Raw genomic sequence first — 19,702 nt, forward strand, 5'->3', positions numbered from 1 at the left:
CCTTGTTTTATTTAAAAATAATCTCCTAATTTCTGTTCCTTCCTCTTAAAATGCTGTCATTCTTTCAAGGAGGGCAGCCCATCTGTGGAAAGTCGACACTACTAGCATATGAACCAAGTTCCAGTTGCAGTCTTGGCGGTCACCGCTTTCCATTTTTATTGGTTAAACAGAATAACCTGGCCTCGGAGCAAATGCCTGGTGAATGGAGTGAGTGGGGGCCCAGGCGACCTGGGGTTCAGCCGGGCGGCGGCCTTCCTCCCCGGCTCTGCTGCTTCCTTTCCCCTGGCCGAGTGCTGCCTCCGTCTTTGTTGGGAAGCCAAGGCTGCCACGTAGACACAGGGCACTGATGCTGGTTAAACCCAGGCCCTCGTCTCCTCCTTCCATGCTCACAGCCGCCCTACAGCAGGTAACCCTCCCTGTCTGCTCCCAGCGGAGCTGGGGGCAGGGCTGCTATCGGATGTGGGGGGGGGGGCAGTGGAGGGGGTGGACTCCTCCCCTCCTTTCTTTCCTGTCCACCTGTGCTGGTGACCAGAGGCCAGGAGTCAAGGCCTGGTGCCACGTGGGTGAAGTTCTGTGCCCTGGTGCTGCGTGTTCTTGTTTGCGATGCTGATGGTTGCTCTCCTTGACTTATTGTCTGCTCGCTAACCCTAGCTTACCTCTGCCATAGAGCGCTGCTCTCTGTAATTATATTGTGTAGCTGTTCTCAGTCTTCAGGGGGAATGCGCCGTAGGTGAGCGTAATTAGAAATGCGTATTTAGCGCACGAGGCGGAATGTTCTGTTACAGCTGCACGTGGGATAAAATCAGTGCATCTGCCAGGCCGGGAGGCTCCGTTTATGATGGAGATTTATTCTCCCGGAGGCCTGGGAGCCGCATCCTCTGGAGCCTCCTGCCTGCGCTGGAGCTGTTTCTTCCTCTCGTTCATCGATTCGGGAGGCGTGTGCTGGGCTCCTCCACCGGGCAGTGCGCCAGGCGGTGAGCGAGCGCCCGGTGCGCCATGCCTGGAGGGACCGGACCGTCAGGGGGGCCGGACACGCCCACGGTCACGCTGCCTGCTTGTGTGGGGCGGGGCGCCGTGGCATCCGTCAGCAGGACTGCGGACTGGGCAGCTGTGGGATGGGTCTGTCACTGCCAGGCGTCGGGATTAGTTGGGAAAATTACAGATCCAAGCCGCAGGGTGCTTTTGTTTTTTAATCTCAACGGAGCCAGTGGCCAAGGTGACATCCTGGGAGTCGGTGCCTCCACAGAACGCCGTGCCCTAGTCCTTGTGCTCAGAGGGGTTCCTGGGGGATTCGTGTGGCCTCCTGCGGTGGCAAGGCCACGGCTCCTGTGGACACACTGGTGGCGAGGCTGCCCCTGGCCCACTGGCTGGAGGCCTGGCCACAGCCACTGTGGGCTCACTGGTGTGCCGGGCAGGCCTGCGCTGTGGCTCACTCGAGGCCTAGCCATGCTGAGGCCGCCCACTGGGTGTGGCAGGCAGGAGCCCCTCTGGGGGGTGCTAGCCTGGGCGGGTCCTCGGGGAAATGCCAGGGTGGGGTGAACAGTGTTAGCAAGGTTGTGGAGAGTGTCAGAGGGGCGTCCGCCAGCCTCAGACCAACCAGGTTCAAGAGGAGGGATGGCACCCGCCAACACCTCTGACTCAGGAGAAAGTCCCACAGACCCCTGTGCCTCCAGCGCACACCCTGAGAGTAATCAGTGCGTCACCTTCACGTGGGACCCAGGTGCTTTGCAAACTGCTGCCTCCGTGCTGGGACCCAGCAAGAGTGCAGCCTGGGATCCCTCAGCCCTTGGCTCGCCCAGACGTGAGCCCCGCTCGCTTCCAAAGCCCGATGTTATGGGGGCTCCTCTTCCCAGTGCAGGTCCCCAGGCTGGGTGGGGCTCAGACCCCTCTCGCTTTGGGGCAACCCTACGGTTGTGAGATCCTCCCACTGTGGGTCCCACTGTGGGTCACCGCCCAGGGACTGGGGTGGGTGCGTCCCTCCTGCTCTTCTCACGGTGGCTTCTTTATTCCGTAGCTGTAGGAAGTCCGCTGGTCCTTGGGGCGTTCTCAGAGATAGCGGCTCTGTATATAGTTGTTGTTTTGGTGTCAGAGGGGAGGCCAGAGCCTGGCTCTTGGATGCCAGTTCAGCTCGCCCGTGAGGTGCTCCTTGCGGAGGTGACGATTGCGCGGCGAACGTGTCTCCAGTGGGATGGCCGCCTTTCTGGCTCTCATGTCTCTCGAGTAAAGCCTCGATCGCATCTCAACCCTTTGAGGCAATGAACTCCGTGTTTCCCGCCCCGAGTAACAGGCCACGTGGCCCACGGGCGCCTGCCAGCGTGGCGTGCAGTGCCAGTGGCTGTGATCAGACTCCGAGCTCTGTGGCCGGGACGCCTGGGGGACTGAATGAGGGTACAGCAGTGGGAGGGCGGGGGTCAGGGCTGATCAGAGGCAGACCCATTGTCACAGACTTCACGTTGGACAGGGCCTTACAGCTCCCGGGTTCTACGACTGGATTCTCAACTGGATTTGGGCTTTTTTCTCTCCACACCTGTGTGTGGGGCTCCCGTGAGCACAGGCCCCAGGGTTAGCGGTGAGATGCGGGGTGGGACTTACCTGTCCTGCAGCATTGCCCATCGTTACATCACTGCGTCTGACTCAGTAGTATTTTGTTAGGGTTTTACTCTAAATTCACCAGGCACACAGGCCTGTGGTTTCCCCACGGACACTCTCCGTCTGACTGGCTACTTGGGCCACACTGGCCTCATCAAAGGGATGCGGACCTGCCCTCTCTCCCTCCCTCCATTTCTGAAGGTGTTGGCGTGAAGTTGGTGCTGTCGTCAACAGGAAGGTTTGATGGAGTCAGCTGGAGGCGTCGGAGCTTTGAGGAGGCCGTTCTACGGTGCATCCGCGGTTCAGTCGCCGGGAGACTCCCCCGGGTCTGTCTCCTCGTGCCCCGTTTGGTAGCACGTCCACTTATCTAAGCAGGTGAATCCATTGGCACTGAATTGTGTGCGTCATTCCTCTGTCATTCTGCTAACGTGGGCGGCATCTGCACCGCGAGGCGGTTCTCTTCCTCCTTCGTGATCTTGGTAACCAGTCTCGCTTTGTGCCCCTGGATTCGCCTAACTCACAGGATTGCCACTTCCATCGACGTCTTAAAAAATGAGGTTTCAGTGACCTGATGTTTCTCCATTATGTGTCCATTTTCAATCTGATCAGAGCCTGACCCTGCTTTCCTGAAAGGTGCTGTCCCTTCCTACCCAGGCCCTGCCCCTCAGGCACGCGCCTTGCTGGCTGCTCTCTGTCCTCGTGTAGCCTGCCCTTCCCTGTCACGACCACCATTTATCTTTGCTGTCTCTGGGCCTGTGTCTTTGAGTAGACTCAGCCCCTCAGGGGTGGTACCGAGTCTTCTGCCGTCCTCTATCACAGGCAGACACCCCTCTAGGGTTGGTGATTGAATGATTGGCGGGGTGAACGAATGCTATTCTGAGTAATTTGCATAAATGGCAAGAGCGCAGGCTGTATGGCCATATGGCTCCGTGTTCATGTCCTGGGTGTGCTGCTTCCGGGCCAGTCACCTGACTACTCTGAGCCTTGTTTGTGAAAACAGGACTTCCCTGCAGGGCTCTTAAGGAGTTAGAGTTTCCCGGCCAGCGTGGCTCAGCGGTGGAGCATCGACCCATGAACCAAAAGGTCACGGTTTGATTCCTGGCACATGCGTGGGTTGCAGGCTCGATCCCCTGTAGGGGGTGTGCAGGAGGCAGCTGATCGATGATGTTTCTCTCTCATTGATGTTTCTCTTCCCCTCCCTCCCACTTTCTCTAAAAATCAATAAAAACGTATTTAAGAACGGTAGGGTTCATGTGCATAGGTCACTCGGCAGAGAATTTGGCACGTAGTAGGCACTCAGTGGAAGGTAGCTACTGAAAAGGCCTCTCGTTTTAGTTCGCACCATCACTGAGTGCCTAGGAATGAGTAATACTGTCCTCTAGTGCCTTGCCCGTGACTGCTGGCTGTGACAGTCCGTTCTCAAAGTCAGGGCTACGCCATGCTCCGAGGGGCCGTGTCTTGGCAGAGGACGTGTTGCTTCCGTGACATTGTCGCTGAGACACTTGAACATCCGGTCTGCCTTCCGACCCGCTCGGCGGTCTTAGCAAAATATTCCAGTTTTAGGCAGCCAGGAGGCTTTCTCTTCAATCAAGGAAGAAAGACAGCGAGACTCAGTGATTTCACAGACCTTTTCTGAACTTGATTTTCACAAATTAGACAGTTATCTTTCTATAATGACATCTTTTCCCCTGGTTCCCGACAGAGCAAAGAAACCTCCAATTCCAAGAAAATAGAAACAGACGACTCCTTCCTTGTTCTGTGGTACCTGACAGTGTCTGTCTCCCAGCTCCCGGGGCGTCTGCTACCTCACTCCCTGGCGGGCGTTTAATTTTACCCTAAAAAAGCAACCAGCCAACAGAGCTAATGTGGCAGCCTGCTGCTCGCCAGGCCGGGCTGTGCAAGGCCAGCGCCGGGAAGCTGTTGGCTCTCTTGCCCGCGCGCCTACAGGGAGGAAGCCGCTGTGCACGCTGGGCGAGGGCCGGCTCCATTTGTCTATCAGCTCATTCACTCCCCGGTTCATTCCCTCAGCGTTTCCTGACCAAGGACCACACCTTATTCACCTTGTTCAAAGCGTGACCACAGGAGAGACGCCGCCCAGGGCCGCGCCGTGGGAGTGGTGGCCTTACCCCGCGCATCCCAGCCTCACCCATGCGAAGCCACCTCCTGCAGGAACGAGCTACTGCGCAAGGACTGACGCCATGTTTTACATGTTTGCAGGCCCTGGAAGCGATCCTGAACTTCAAGTACTCCGGAGGCCCAGGCCACGTGGAAGGCTACTACAGGGAGCTGTCCCTGGGGCTGCGCGTGGAGGTGGAGCCGTCAGTGTTCTTCACGCGAGTCAGCACTCTGCCGGCCACCAGGTAACGGTCTGCTGCGTGTCCCTTGTTCCAGAGCCCCTGCGTGTGCAGTTCCACCTGGGCGGTCACCCTGCCCCCTCCCCTCAGCCTGGCCCTCACCCCAGGCTGCTGAGATGCCCTGGGTCTCAGGGCCTCAGGCAGTTGGGAGTACGTGGGGGTCCCCCGCATGCATCCCATGCTGTAGCGGTCATGCTGACATCGCCACTGTCGTATGCGTGTGTGTGAGTGTGTGAGTGTGTGAGTGTGTGGTCGGCGCTGGGCGGATGCGGCCCGCTCACTGCCCTGAGCCTGGCCTGGGTTCCGACCTGCACTGGGGCACCCGGAGGAGGCAGCCTCTCTCTTTACGTCACTCTACGTCCCAGGAGACTTGTGTGTGGCCCAGGCTGTCCAGCCTCTCACTGGGAGCATCAGGCTGTTCTGCCCGGGAGCCCTCCCTGCCCCGCGGCCTCTCTCCTCCCGGGCCTGGTCTCCCTCAGGGGAGGAAGCCAGACCATGTGTCCACTTCACACCACCGTGGGCAGCGGCACGAGAGGGCTTCTTCTCTGAGAGGAGCTCACAGTTTCTCATGCACAGGTTTAGTCAGAGGGAAAGACTGTCCGTCTTCCCCAAAGTGGAGGATGGCTGGGGCAAGAAGGAATGGCTCGGCTCAGGCTTCTCTTTTTTAAATGTCTCTTTATTGTTGGAAATATTACAGATGTCACTCCCCCCCCCCCCCCCCCGCCACCCGCAACCACCCCTCCCAGCCTTCACTGCACTATTGTCTGTGACCTTGGGCGGTGTATTTATGCGTATAAGTTCCCAGGTTCCCAGTTAATCTCTCCCCCACCCCCACCCGCAGCTCATCAAAAGGCAGGCTGCACACAGGGAGAAATGTTGATAATACATCTCTGCAGCCGAGGCCTTGTAGCATATGAATAACATTAAACACCGAGGAGACGGATGTAAGAACCGTCTCAGAAGGAAGGGGTGCAGGTGGCCCACAACTCCCGCCCCTGTTTGGTGGATGCTCCGTCGTCGGTCCCGGGGAGGGTGTGTGCCTGCTCCGCTCCGAACCTTGATCATCGATGCGGTTCTTCTCCTTGGTGATGTTTCAGTGGTGAAAGGTGGCAGGGAAACCCTACTTCCTCAGGGCCCACTTGATTCCAGGGGTGCCCAGCACCCCGTTTCAGCTCTAGAGCCCCATCCACGTCAGCACTGCGTCGGTTCCTGTCTCTAACTCGTCCTCTGTTGTCCATGAGTGAGGAGAAGAGAGGGGACTTGAGCTGTGGCCTCTTGGCACCTGATCCGAGCCTCTGCCCCAGGCCTCTGCCGGGGAGTGCGGGTGCCTGGGCTCACCTCCGCTTCAGCCTGCCTGTCCCTCAGGGGTAATGCCGAGGCTCCTGGTGGAAAGAGGGTGACATCAGACAGCAAAAGGCAGGGCTCGCTCCTCGGCGCTACACGGTGTAGATGGCGGTGGCGACCTCCTTGTTTGCCTCCCTTCTCCCGGGGCTGCGCACAGGCCTCGGTCGGCTTTTATTGAGGAGGTCAATTACCTCCGAGATTCCCTCTTCACACCAGCTGCCTGGCAATCTGGTCAGGGAGAGATTGAAATGGATGGGCCCTGCCCCACCTGAGCGCCGAGCCTCCCTCGGTCCCGGGGAGCAGTTTTTCCTCGGCTGTTAGGATAAATGATCCGGCCAGAGACGCTGCGAGGAAAATGCACTCCTCCGAGCCGGGCGTGGGGCGCAACAGTCGTCCCATTATTCACAGAAATCACCCCCCTTGACACATCCCGGCGCTCATCCCGGCCATTTAGGAAGCTCCCATCTGCCCCGGCCGGCAGCGCGGCTGCAGGCGGGAGTCGGGCCGTGGCAGTGCTGATTTGTCACGGTCCGTCTTCCCCCAGTTGTTATAGTTCTGTGTGTAATCGTTTTTAGATGCAATGAGAATGGGGTTTGTGCAGGCACCAGGTCGTCTCTGCACCTGGTTTCAGTTGGCTCTGCGCCTGTGTCTGTGCACTCACATGTCTCCCAGCACCATCTTCCCTTCGTCTGGGAGGGAGGTGATGTGGATCTTGCAGGCCCTGCCAAAGTGTGTACCTAAGTGCCGAATGCAGGGCCTCACACAAGGTGGATCATTGAAAAGTGGTGTCATCATTTTCCTGTGTGTGCCCATGCACACGGCAATGGTGTGCCACGTGCTAGGGAGAGAGGCACGCGTCACATGTGTCACACACACCAGCTCTGGCAGCCGCCCTGTGCCTTCCGCAGGACGTCACTCACCTCGGTACATCCCGGGGCCTGGTGGCCTTGCCCCGCCTCTCTGTGACCTCACTGCTGGCGGCCTCTGGGTCTGGTGCAGTCTCCTCTAGAGCTTGGGTTGCAGGCGGCCCTTGCATGATGCCTTGAGCAACCCTGTTCCGTGGACGGCCGGGTGTTCGTGGCTTGAGGACATTCGCGAGCTCGGCAGCTCAGTGTGCAGTGGGCGATGGCTTCGTCACCAGGAGCACTCGGACCCTGGGTTCTGTTCCCCTCACCTTTGACTGATTAAGCTCCTGGCTTTCTTACACACACAAGGAAGCCCTCTGTGCTGAGACGGGCTGCTGAGTTGTTCTGGAAAGAAGACAGAATGGGAAACTAGGCAGCTATAGACTTTTAGGAGACCACCCGGATTTGGCCCCTGGTGCATGAGGCCATGGTGCCCTTTTGGGCTTTGCAGTCACCCAAGTCTGTGCTCCCAGGAGTGACCGGATGTTGATGTTCGGTCCCTGGGAGACCCCGGAGGTACCCATGGTCCTCAGCGGGAGGAAGAGGCCCCGTGCTTCCTGGCCGTGGCGCGTGGTGTTTGGATAGACTCGGTCCTGGGCGTGGGAATTTCTCGAGCGCGCTTGTGGCTCAGGCAGTCCTGGGCAGTTCGAGGGGTTGCTGTGGGCACGCGTGTGTGCTTTGCCTTCACTGCTCCCTGCAGCAGCCCTGATTGCCACGCCTCACAGTCACATAACACCCTCCTGTGGGTGCGGAAAGCACCGTCATGCTTCCCCATGGGAGCCTCCCATAGTCCCATGGCAGCAGTATCCTTGTCTTCATTGGGGAAACTGAGGCACAGAGGAATGGAATGACTTGCCTAAGACATTACAGTTATTGAGCAACCCAACCGGCATTCGGACGAGCTCATCAAGGTTGTTCCATTTATTTTCTAATCGCGTCACTATAAAAAGTTTTAAATGAACATAGCAAAATGGACTTTTCTAGCATGGAGTGTCGTGAGCTCTAACACACATTGGATTCACGTTCCACCACAATCAGGATAAAGAGCAGATCTGGCCCTAACCGGTTTGGCTCAGTGGGTAGAGCGTCAGCCTGCGGACTCAAGGGTCCCAGGTTCGATTCCGGTCAAGGGCATGTACTTTGGTTGTGGGCACATCCCCAGTAGGGGGCGTGCAGGAGGCAGCTGATCAATGTTTCTCTCTCATCGATGTTTCTAACTCTCTATCCCTCTCCTTTCCACTCTGTAAAAAATCAATAAAATATATTAAAAAAAAAAAAGTGATCTAGAGGCCAGATGCACGAAATTTGTGCAAGGGGCTTGGCCCTCGCAGCCCCGGCTTCTTCCAGAAGCTGTCTGGTCTAATTAGCATATTAAAAAAAAGAGAGCAGATCTGTCACCCCGAAACCTCATCATGTGCTCCTCACAGTCACACCCGCCCCACCCTGGTCCAGTGCCTGTGGACCTGCCCTCCGGCCTCCTGTGTATTCACGCTCAGGCCCAGCGTGGAGATGGGATCCTGCTGTGTGTCAGCTTTTGAAGGGGACTTTCTGGTCACCAAGTTGCTTTTAGATCCATCGTGTCGCGGGCGTCAGTAGCTGGACTTTGTGATTGCGGAGCTTCCCTTGTCTAGGTGCACCCCGTCTGGGAGGCCCGTCACAGCCGAAGGACCTTGGGCTGTTCCAGCTCTGGGGACCATGAGTAGAGCTGCCGTAAACGCCTGTTCATCCCGACTGTGCGAAGGAGCGTTTTCATTTCTCGAGGTTGAGCACCCAGTGGGCTTGCAGGGTTACACACAGGTCAGCGTGGGCTTAGCTTTAGGAGACACCACCCGCTGCTCTCGGAGGGCAGTGCCCCGGGCAGGCCCCGGGCAGGAGAGAAAGGACCCTGCATCCTCTCTTCGTTGGCACTCGGCCTTGTCGGTGTTCTCCTGGGGCCACTTCAGTGCAAGCGCCGTGGTGTCCGCACCTGGTCTCTCTGCTGCTTCCCTAACGGTGAGGAGCAGCACGCTCATTGGGGGCTTAGTTGCCTTTTGTTGAGCTGTTTGTTCAAGTTTTTTTTTTTTAATCCTCACCCGAGGATATTTTTTCCATTCGTTTTAGAGAGAGAGTAAGGGAGGAATAGGGGGGGGAGGGGGGGAGAGGAGAGAGAGAAACCTTGATGTGAGAGAGACATATTGATCAGCTGCCTCCTTCAAGGCCCCTACCTGGGATCCAGCCCACAATCCAGCACGTGTCCTGGATGGGGAATCGAACTGGCAACCCCCTGGTGCGTGGATGATGCTCAGCAGGCCGGACAGAGACCCTGTTTTTCTCATTTGCGTCGTATCCACAGGTGTAGGCGGGTTAATAAGATTGATTCTCGGCAGAGGGAACGGTGGGTGCCGACCATGTGGAGGTAGTTCCACATGCTCTGCCCTCTGTGTTGGGACATCTCCTCCCCTCCCCCCAGGGCTTGGCCACCCCCGCCTCCCCCTTCCCCAGGTCCTTCCCTGCCCTCCCCCACGCCTGGCAGTGGGTCTGTCCTGCAGGACCTGCTCTGACCTAGGTCTTCCAGGAGGCTTTTGGGGGCTTCCCTGTACTTCAGAAAGACGGGCCCAGGGAGAGAAAAAGCCCACACAGAAAGCAAGCGGGTTCATGTCCGCTCTGTCTCGGCGTGGCGGGCAACGTGCTCAGAGCCGGGACACAGGTGGGCACGGCTGCAGGTTGGGAAGGGAACCCATTCATGGATCACAGAGGGCACAGGCCACCGGCACGTCCTCAGTCAGAGCAGGAAAGGGTGGGTCCAGGCACCCAGGGAGCGGAAACACAGGGCCCAGAAAGCCACGTGCCCATGTCCGTCCATGCGGCTGGGAGCAAGGACACAGATGTTGGAACCTTCCCCTTCACACTCTAAAAGTCATCCATTTCCCTCCTCTGATAAATGTTTCACCAACTCCCTCTTCTGATGAAAGATTTTGCTGTGATTAAAGATTTCATGAAGTTATGACAAAGGCGGATAGATCGTTTTTGAAACTCATTTTCCCGTGAGCGGAGTGAAGAGGCCTGTTGTAGGCAGCTGTCAGAGCTAATGACTATTTTCCAAGAGCTGAACCTCTGGGGAGACACCCCCACCCAAGGGCCCAGGAGCAGCCGCTGCGAACCTGCCCTTCTGAAGGCGGGTGTGGGATGCGTCTCCCGCGGCAGCGAGAGCCTTACGCTGCCGCTCTCCCTCCCTGCAGGCCAGGCTCCGGTGCGCATTTGAAAAATGGTATTTCCCAGATGCCCTGGCCTTTTTGATGACATGTGCATACGTGTGCGTGTGCGTGTGTGTGTACATATGTGTGCACGTGTGCGCGCGTGTGTGTACACACATGTGCAAGGGTGTGTATATGTGGAGAAGTTACTGCCCCGCTCTCCTCGGGTCCCTTCTCTGGAAAGAGCAGGGGCTGGGGCTTGGTTTGGAACCTGGTTGGTCTGCTGTGAAAACTAGAGGCTTTGAGTGCTGCCTTGAGTCCCACTCATTGCCTGGGCCTCACTATCCTTCCCCATGAACAGGCCCCGGGAGCACAGCCCTGGGTTATGGGGAGGAGTGACCTCACGGTGTTCCCCTCCGTCCCTTCCCCACCAGGAAGCCCTGTCCGCACTCAGGAGATGCCCCCGCGGGGCCTGCTTGGAGGTCACACCAGGTGGGGCCTCCTTCCTCGAGTCTCTTTTCTGTGAAAACTGCTCCCCTTGCTCCTCCAGAAGGAGAGTGGCTCCCGCCTCTGTTGCTGCCGTGGGCACGCTGCCCCGCGCAGATCAGCAGGCACATGGGTGACCTGTCATGTGCAGCTGAGATGCTTGGCATTTGGGAGACCGTGTTCGTTCCAGGCGGCATTTACCTGTAATGGGAGCTGAACCGATGGCGCCGACGCCACTGAAGCGTGTGGTCGGTGTTGTTCTGTGTGTGCAGCTAATGAGCCTGGAGGGCGGGGGCCTGAGGGCTGCTCCAGCTGCTCGGCCACGACACGCCCAGCCCCTCCTGGCCCCCCGCCTCCCGCAGCCCATGGTGTTTCCTCGTGGCCTTGAGTGGCTGATGAGCTCCTCGCACCCGGGCACTCTAGGGAGGGCGGGCAGGGAGCGGAGGCCGAGGGCGAGCGCCTCCTCCTCTCGGGCCTTGTCTTCTGTTGGATGGAGAGTCCCCTGCAGTCTGTCCTCACTGGCGAGGACTTTGACCCACAGCCTCCCTGTGGGAGAGAGGACGAAGGAGCGGAGGCTTCCGGTGGGGGAGCGAGCCCCCAGTGTCTTCCACGCCCTAAGCAGGAGCAGGGGTGTGAGAACCCACAGCAGCCACGCATATCAGCATCGGGCTCTTCCCCAGGACCAGGCCCCGGCACCCTGCACCGGGCTCGGGCCTGGCACCCCCGGGAGCAGGGGCTGATGGGACTGTGACTTGGATGTGGCATTCATGGAACGTCGCTGGCCGAGTGCCCGCCTTCCCGCCCCCGCCGTCTTACTTACATATCAAGTGTTCTGGTCCCCACACCTGTGAGTGAGGAGACTCCAGTTACCTCTCACAGTCGCGTGGTTTGTTCAGGGCACAGCAGGGTTGTGAGCATGTGACCCGGGACCGAGGAGGACCCCAGACCCACTTTTCCGAGTCCACAGTTTTGCTCGGAATGCGCCGCAGTCATCTTTCAGCCCAGGGGCACTGGGCATTTTTGTTGAATCGCAGTGCCGACATCCTCAAGGAGCGGGGGACCTTCTGGGGGGAGAGAAGGCAGAGCCGCTCTCCTCTCGGCCACCAGGCGATTCTGAGCCTCCCTCATCTCTCCCTGCAGCACCCGGCAGTGCCACCTGCTCCTGGACGTCTTCAACTCCACGGAGCACGAGCTGAGCCTCAGCGCCCGCGGCAACGAGGAGCTCATCCTGCATGCGGGCGAGTGCCAGCGGTGAGTGTCCCCCATCCCCGCCCCCCATCCCATGTCCCCGCATCCCCACGTCCCCCGCCCCCATCCCATGTCCCTGCGTCCCCACATCCCACGTACCTCTCCCCACATCCCCGCATCCCCACGTCCCCCGCCCCCCATCCCATGTCCCTGCGTCCCCACATCCCCACGTACCTCTCCCCACATCCCCGCATCCCCACGTCCCCCGCCCCCCATCCCATGTCCCTGCGTCCCCACATCCCCATGTACCTCTCCCCACATCCCCGCATCCCCACGTCCCCCGCCCCCCATCCCATGTCCCTGCGTCCCCACATCCCCATGTACCTCTCCCCACATCCCCGCATCCCCACGTCCCCCGCCCCCCATCCCATGTCCCCGCATCCCCACGTCCTCCACCCCCCATCCCATGTCCCTGCGTCCCCACATCCCCACGTGCCCCCACATCCCCTGTGCTCCTCTTTCATCAGAAGGCAGAGTGTCTGCTTCTCTTCTTCCTGCGATGGAGCATCTTATTGATACTTTTCTCTCTCCTGAGCCTGTACCCAGGCGCCTGGCATGGAATTCTTACACCAACATGTGCGCTCCCGTCTCAGCTGACAGACGGAGGGAGCGGTTGTTCCATGAAAGTCTCCCCCAAGGGTTGGGTGGTGGCTGTGGGCGTGGGGATGGGTGTCACAGGGCCCATTCTTCTATACTAGGAGTGTACAGAATATAGTGCTACCTTTTATTTATTCAACATTTATGAAAAGCACATCTTGCCAGGTGTGCTTGGTCCTGGGAAACAGACACTGTTCTTTGGGGGCAGAACCCAGGCCCCCGGGGACCTCCCCCCTTAGCCTGGGATTGGGTGCAGGAAGCACGACGGGGCTGGCCAGGGCCAGGAGCTGGGCTCATCCCCGGCCAGCCTGGGGGTTGGGGACAGCTGTGTGTGGAGCTTGGTGGGTGCTGCGCAGCCCTCCATCTTACTGGTCGCCTCTCCTGCTCATGGCTGTTTATCGGTGGCTAGTGGACAGGAACTTCTGTTTCCAATCACTTGTTCCTCGAGCAGATTCTGCATTTGCTCACGCAGACCCTGCCTAACATGGCGCCTCCGTCCTCCCCTCGCGGCGGCTCTGCTTTGTGAAGTCATTGCACTGTTTGTGTTTGCTCCTTGTGTTTGGGGATGTCTCCGAAACGGGCGGGGCCGTGCGTCATGAATGCTAACGGAGACCTCGCTGGGAACATCTCAGCGGGTCGGTGCCCGCGGGGCTCCTGGGCCGGCAGGCGAAGCTTCTGGGCTCAGGAACCTTTGTACTTGGAAAACGTTTGACTGATAGGAACTCACCAGGCATCGTTTCCTGCTCGGGGGGCCTCAGGGCCGCCTTCTGATCCCCGTCTGCAGCTGCGCGTGGAGATGCGGGGTGAGGGCAGCCCCGTGTTGAGGGAGGCTGTGCCCACGCGGCCCTTCACCTGGGCCTTCAGGGCGTTGGCCACAGTCAGATATTCCCCCCACGTTGTCCTTGTTCCCTAGGGGTGTGGCTCCCTGTGTCCGCAGGTGTTCAGGAACCTTCAGAGGAGGGGCCTCGGCCGCGTGGGCCCCCTCCCTCCGTGTTGGGGGGATGCCGTGAGATGTTAGGTTCCCGTGAAAACGAGCACATCCCGCTGCGCACAGCAAGGCCTTGGGGGCTGTGGGGCCAGTGAGCACGCTCCTCCCGGACCCTCTCCTGACAAGGAGCCATCTGAGCTGCAGGCGAGTGCTGAGCACGGGATGAGTGTGTCGCTGTTACTCGTAGAAACCCTGGGAGCAGCCAGTGTCGCCGACGGGGCGTGACTAGTAAACTGCGGTGCGTTTGCGTAATTGGCTGTTGTGCCGCTATCAGAAACGATGTTTTCATAGAATGTGTCATGCGTGCCCGCTGTCACAGTGCGGGCAGTGCAGCGCAGACATGGGCGGGGAGGCAGGCCCTTAGGGAGGGACACCGCGCGGCCACAGCTGCCACCAGCATCCCAGAGTGGCGGGTTTCCCCAATCCCTGCGCCCGTGCGGCCGGGATAGCAGCCTTCACTCAGAAGTCAGTCCTGCCGGCCGACATGGCTCAGTGGTTGAGTGTCGACCTATGAACCAGTCAGGGTACATGCCTGGTTGTGGGCTCAATCCCCAGTGAGGGGCGTGCAGGAGGCGGCTGATCAATGATTCTCTCTCATCATTGACGCTTCTAGCTCTCTCTCCCTCTTCCTTCCTCTCTGAAATCAATAAAAACATATTTAAACAAACAAAAAAAGTCAGTCCTGCCCTGGGAAGCCTGCCATCCAAGGAGAAGACAAGACGGACAGACAGTAGGGAGGGCGCTGCCTGACACAGTGTCGCAGACTCTGGTTGGAGAGGCGCCCTGAAGCCCCCGGTGGGAGCTGCCTGGGCCTCACGAGGAGGCGAGGAGGCTGAGCTGGGCCTTGTGACGTGGCAGGGCCCTTGCATGCACAGTAGAGGCGGCATGACCCAAAATGGGGGAAGGGAGGCCGAGTCCAGGCGCTGGCGGCACCTCAGTGGAGACTGCGTCCCGGCAGAGGGGCTGTGAGTAGCAGGCTGAGCAGTGTCGGGCGCACATACGCTGTGAGGAGGCGTGAGGGTATCGACAGGACAAGCCTCACGGCTTGGCTCTGGCCCCTGGGGACCGAGGGCCTGGGATGGCCTCGCCCGGCTGCTCTGGTCCCCGAGACGGGTTCCCTGCCCACTGTGCTCCTTTATTCTCCACGTGGGCTGAGGAGAGCCAGGGCTGCCAGGGGCCTGATTGTGGCCCCCACTCAGGGTGTCCTTCAGCTCAAGCCCTCCTCACCGGCTGACTGGACTCTGTGATCAGCCGCTGCCTGACATTCAGGCCCTTGCTTGCCGGGCTGACCTGACGGGGAGGCCGTCCACACCGGGAGGACAGAGCGAGCTGCAGGGTGTCCGCGGGTGCTCTTCTCCTCCAAGTCCACTGGATAGCAAGTCCACTGGACGAGCCTCCACTCTGGGTGGCCCCACGCGGGGCCGCTGGCCTCACTCTCCGCACTCTCTCTGCACGTCCATGTGCACGTCTGCGAGGCAGAGGGAGCGGCCTGAGTACTGGGCGCAGGTGGGCTGGGCACCAGACAGCACATCCATGGTCCCTGGGCAGGGCCTGGGTGCAGGGCTGTCCTCCCCAGTTTTGTCGCGGAGGGACCGCAGCCCAGAGGCCTCCACCTGGGTCGGGGCCACTGCTGCATGCGGGCCTGTCCCTCTGCCAGACCCGGGTTCTTGTCTCTGCAGGGTGCCCGTCAGCTCTCCTGGCCTTTGAGGGGATGGCTCACTAGCGGCTTCGGTGAAGCTGTGTGCCCGCCCACAGCCCCAGTGCTCTCCAGGGCTGTGCCCCGGGGTTGCCCCAGTCCCCTGTGACCTTGAAGTAGCTAGGTCCACTTGTGCCCTCCAGTTTCTATGGCAACTCCCTGGGCCTTGCTGTGGACAGAGGTGTTTGTGGCTGTCGGGACTCATTGGCATTAAGGTAGCTATTTTTAGCTCCCATGAGGAGACGCTTCAGTTAGGGCTGTCACAGGGCAAAACATGGGCCCAGCAGCGGCTCGGCGCGCGAATGAGCTGGCTCTGAGCAGCGGGCGTGGTGCCGGGTTTCCTCACCTGACTGACCTCTGGCTCCTCTAGCTCCTGATGCCCCACAAAGCTCTTCAGGGCTCAATAGAGTGACCTCCTGTGCCCAGTTCTGGGTCCACAGAGCCACCCCGAAAGAGGTGCTTTCCTCCTAGGTGGGGCCACCCCAGCCCCTCCCCAGTGCTCTGTGGTCTCGGAATGTCTGTCCTCCAGCAGCACCCAGGCGTCCAGCTGGCTTTTGTGCCCCCTCCCGTCTCATTTTCTTGGCACACTCCTGCTCACCGTTCTGGGGAGAACCCCAGGGACCCTAACTGCCGGACGCCTGGAGGTCTCCCCGTTCAGGGTCCAGTTCAGTTTATTCTACTTCAACCGTCCACGGTGTTGTCACTTAAATGTAACTGTTTGACTTGGCGAGTCTCTTAAATCCCCGAGCCTGCTCCTCCTGTGGTAAGGAGGAAAAGGGGGCTCCATGGGGCTCTGTGAGGGCGAGCTGAGACCCTGTGTCAGAACCTGGCCTGTGCCTGGCACACAGCGCTCACTCGCTGCCCCTCGCTGATTCTGAAGCCAGAGGAACAGGGCCTTGGCACAGGGAGGCAAGGAGCCAGCCCTGTTGAGGCTGAATTTGGGTGCAGGTTAAGCCGCGGAGGCGAGAGAAAGCAGTGTATTGTCCAATGTGGGCCTGGGGAGGCGGTCCATTTCTGCCTGTTTCTCTGAGGAAGGAGATTAGAGGAGGAGATGTGTTCTTATGGAAATGCAGTTTGGGGCGCTGAGAACGCATCACTGCAGCGAGGCATTCCTGAGGCAGGAGTGTCTCTGCCCAAAGGCGCGGGACACGGTGATGGCGCGGGACGCGGTGACGGTGCGCACTCCGGCTCTGCCCGAGGAGCTCCACAGTACCGTTTCTCCGCTGCGTGGCCGTGGAAATGGTGCTTAAGCGAATTAATGCTCTGGGCTTTGATTATTTCTCTGAGACTCTCCGGCCTTCAGAGCCCTTTGCTGCCGACTAGAAAGACTGACCTTGGATCCAGTCCTGAGGTTTTTCTTAGAAGGGGCTGGAGTGGGGTTCCTGAGACAGACGCGGGAGCCACTGCACAGCCACTTCCCAGCAGACGCACACTGCCCCTCCCGTCTCAGGTGTTCTGGGACGGCCACTGAAGACAATGATTGATTTTTTTCATTTTTTTATTATGAAAAATTTCAAACATGCAGCAAAAAGAATTTCGCAGTGAATACTGGTAAACCCCCCACCTAGATTTGTCATTACTGTTTTGCTATAGTAGCTTTATCACGTATCTGTATACACACACGCACACACATATATATGGTGTCGCAAAAAATGTGTATACACTTTAATAGCTGATAGCTGTTAAATGAAAATGAAATGTTTTAATAAACACTGCCTTTATAATTAATTCATAGTGTGTGTATACATTTTTTGGGTGGTTACCCTTATCCTATTTAATAAAAGACTAATATGCAAATTGACCTAACGGTGGAACGACCGGTCGCTATGACGCACACTGACCACCAGGGGGCAGACGCTTAACGTAGGAGCTGCCCCCAGCCCGCAGGCCCCAACTGGCGGTGGCGGGGGGTGGGGCCGGCGAGCGGGCAACGCCAGGGCAGCTAAGGCAGGTGCCAGTGGGGACCCCCTCCCTCCATTGCCCTGCCGGTTGCCCCGCAGATTGGCCCCGATTGCTGGCCAGGCCTAGGGATCCTACCCATGCATGAATTTTATGCACTGGGCCTTTAGTTTTTATATACCTATTTATATAGCTACATCTTTTTTAATCCATGATATTTGTTCATGGATTTTAAAGTAAGTTGCAGACATCAGCACACTTGCCCCTAAAAACACGTGACATGCATGTTGTCAACCAGATTGAATACTCTGTGATTTCAGAATTGTAAATAGGTGGCGACTTGTGTGACGGGCAGCCTGGCCCATGTGGGGAGGTAGCGCATGCACTTGAGTGGAATGTGTATCCGAGGTTGCTCGCTGCATGGTCGCTCGCACCTGCTGGGTGGGCACGAGCACGGTTTTGTTCACTTCTGTCTTGACTGTGTGTGTTCTTCAGCCTCTCGGTGAGCACAGGACGGGGAGTGCACCCACGGCCCCTTCACTGGCTGCCATGAGCGCCCTGCCCACACACGTTGCTGTTGTGGGCGCTTGGGCACCACAGCTCAGCCAGGACGCAGTCTCCACTGCGGCGCCACCAGCGCTCCTGGACCCTGCACCTCTCCTCCACGTTGTGTCGTGTCGCTGCTCTCGGTGCTCCCACACACTCCACAGATTGCCTGTGAGCAAGGGAAAGCATCGAGGCGTAAATCCCCCAGAGCCGGGTTCCCAACATGGACATGTGCTTTTACTCTTTGTTTCGCAGTCTCTCTGGCAGGCCATTGTCATCACGATAGAGCAATAAATCACAGCCGTGTTACAGGGTGAAGCGCCTGAGTTTCTCATTTGCCGCCTTTGCGTTCCCCTCCCTCCTCCGGCCCGGACACGTGACCCTCACTGACAGGCTGACAGAATACAGACCTGCGCTGTCTGGGGCCTGCCTGTGCCTGGCCTGCATGGGGCTGGCTCTGCAGATGAGACAGTCCCAAGCCCATGGCCCGTGCAGACAGATAGGGGGAGAGGGGAGCTCCGGGGGCCTCGGGATGGCTTAGTTTGCGCCGAGAGAGCAACGACTCCTTCCTTTTCTCCTGGACCATCCCCGATGCTGGGCTTCCGTGTGCTGCTGTGTTAGCTACGTGCCCGAGGAGCGTGCCAGGCCTGGGAGTGTTCTCCTTCTTCCTGGACGCACCACGTGATCCCACAGTGAAACCTCGAGTGTGAGGACCGCCGTCGCCTGCACTGGCCCATCACTAACCCACAGTCCTCAGGCTCCTCCTCTGTGAAACGGGTGTCACACCTGTTCCTGAGGGGCTGTGAGGATTGGGTAACATGGCCCTTGAGGGCGGGTGTTCAGGCTGAGGCCGTCATCTACTACTCATTCCTCTTGTTCCGAGCGGACGGCCGAGCTCCCCAGGTTCATGATTGTGGAGGTGGGGTTGGCATTGTCTGCAGGCCCCTGCCTGGACCCCCTGGGCAGCTGGGAGGTGGGAGGGTGAGAGCAGGGCTGGCTGCCTGCGCTCGACAGCGGAGCCGGGAAGCCAGAAGGCTCTGGTGCCTGAGGGCCGATGCTAGCAGGCGCGGTCCTGCCTGCCTTGGTTTCTGCCTCTGTGCCAGGGGCACTGGTGGGCTGTGGCGAGTCCACAGGTTACCACGTGTGTGCCGCACAGTGAGCACTGGAGGCACCTCTGTGTCATCCTCCTCCTGCTGGCCCGCGTGGCCTCCTCCTGCCTCCTTCCTCTCTGAGCCTCTTCCGGAACGTTCCCGTCTGAGCTCCCTCCCCGTGGGGCCTGAGCTCCCTCCCCGTGGGGCCTGAGCTCCCTCCCCGTGGGGCCTGAGCTCTCTCCCTGTGGGCGCCTCTCACTGTATGGCAGGCCGGAGGGGATCGAGGCTGTCTTTGAATGTTCATCTCGTCACTGTGACGTTTCTGCCCTTTTAGCGCCGTGGCCGGAACAAGTTGGGTATAAATAGCGCTTCTGTCTCCTTGAGGCCGCGAGCGCTGCTGTTGGCCTCCTGAATGGAAACCAGAGCTCATGCCAGAGCTTTGATCTCGCCGAGACTGCCCTTGTTTTCGATGTGATCTGAGCCAGCCGCCCACCTGTGAGGGGAGGCTGCCCGAGAGGCCACTAGCAGGCACTTAGCTGTTCTCACAACTCTTGACATTACAGGCCAACCCCAGGCTGCCACGGCTCTTGCCCAGGCCCCACAGCCTGTCCCTTGCAGGAGTTGGAGGGAGGTAGATGCAAGTTAAAACAGGGCACAAGACCCCAAGGGCACAGCCCCCCGTGAGCATCATCCCCTCACCCAGCGCATCTGTGACGTCCAGGTGATCCACACTTGTTCAACACCCACTGTGTCATCTGCAATGCTAGGTGTCACTTTTGTGTCACC

The 19,702-nt window shown here is 59.0% G+C and overlaps 1 protein-coding gene across 2 annotated transcripts in view; it reads left to right on the top strand.

Annotated features, from left to right (window-relative positions):
- TRAPPC9 (trafficking protein particle complex 9) overlaps nucleotides 1-19,702 on the top strand; it is a 166,181-nt gene that overhangs the window by 102,079 nt on the left and 44,400 nt on the right. For both annotated transcript variants that reach the window (XM_036337598.1, XM_036337599.1), the window contains 2 exons: nucleotides 4,807-4,949; nucleotides 11,992-12,102. In XM_036337598.1, the coding sequence (XP_036193491.1) occupies nucleotides 4,807-4,949; nucleotides 11,992-12,102 (254 nt within the window). The remainder of the gene's footprint in view (nucleotides 1-4,806; nucleotides 4,950-11,991; nucleotides 12,103-19,702) is intronic.

The sequence above is a fragment of the Myotis myotis genome, unplaced genomic scaffold (assembly GCF_014108235.1).
Source record: "Myotis myotis isolate mMyoMyo1 unplaced genomic scaffold, mMyoMyo1.p scaffold_m19_p_16, whole genome shotgun sequence".
NCBI lineage: Eukaryota > Metazoa > Chordata > Mammalia > Chiroptera > Vespertilionidae > Myotis > Myotis myotis.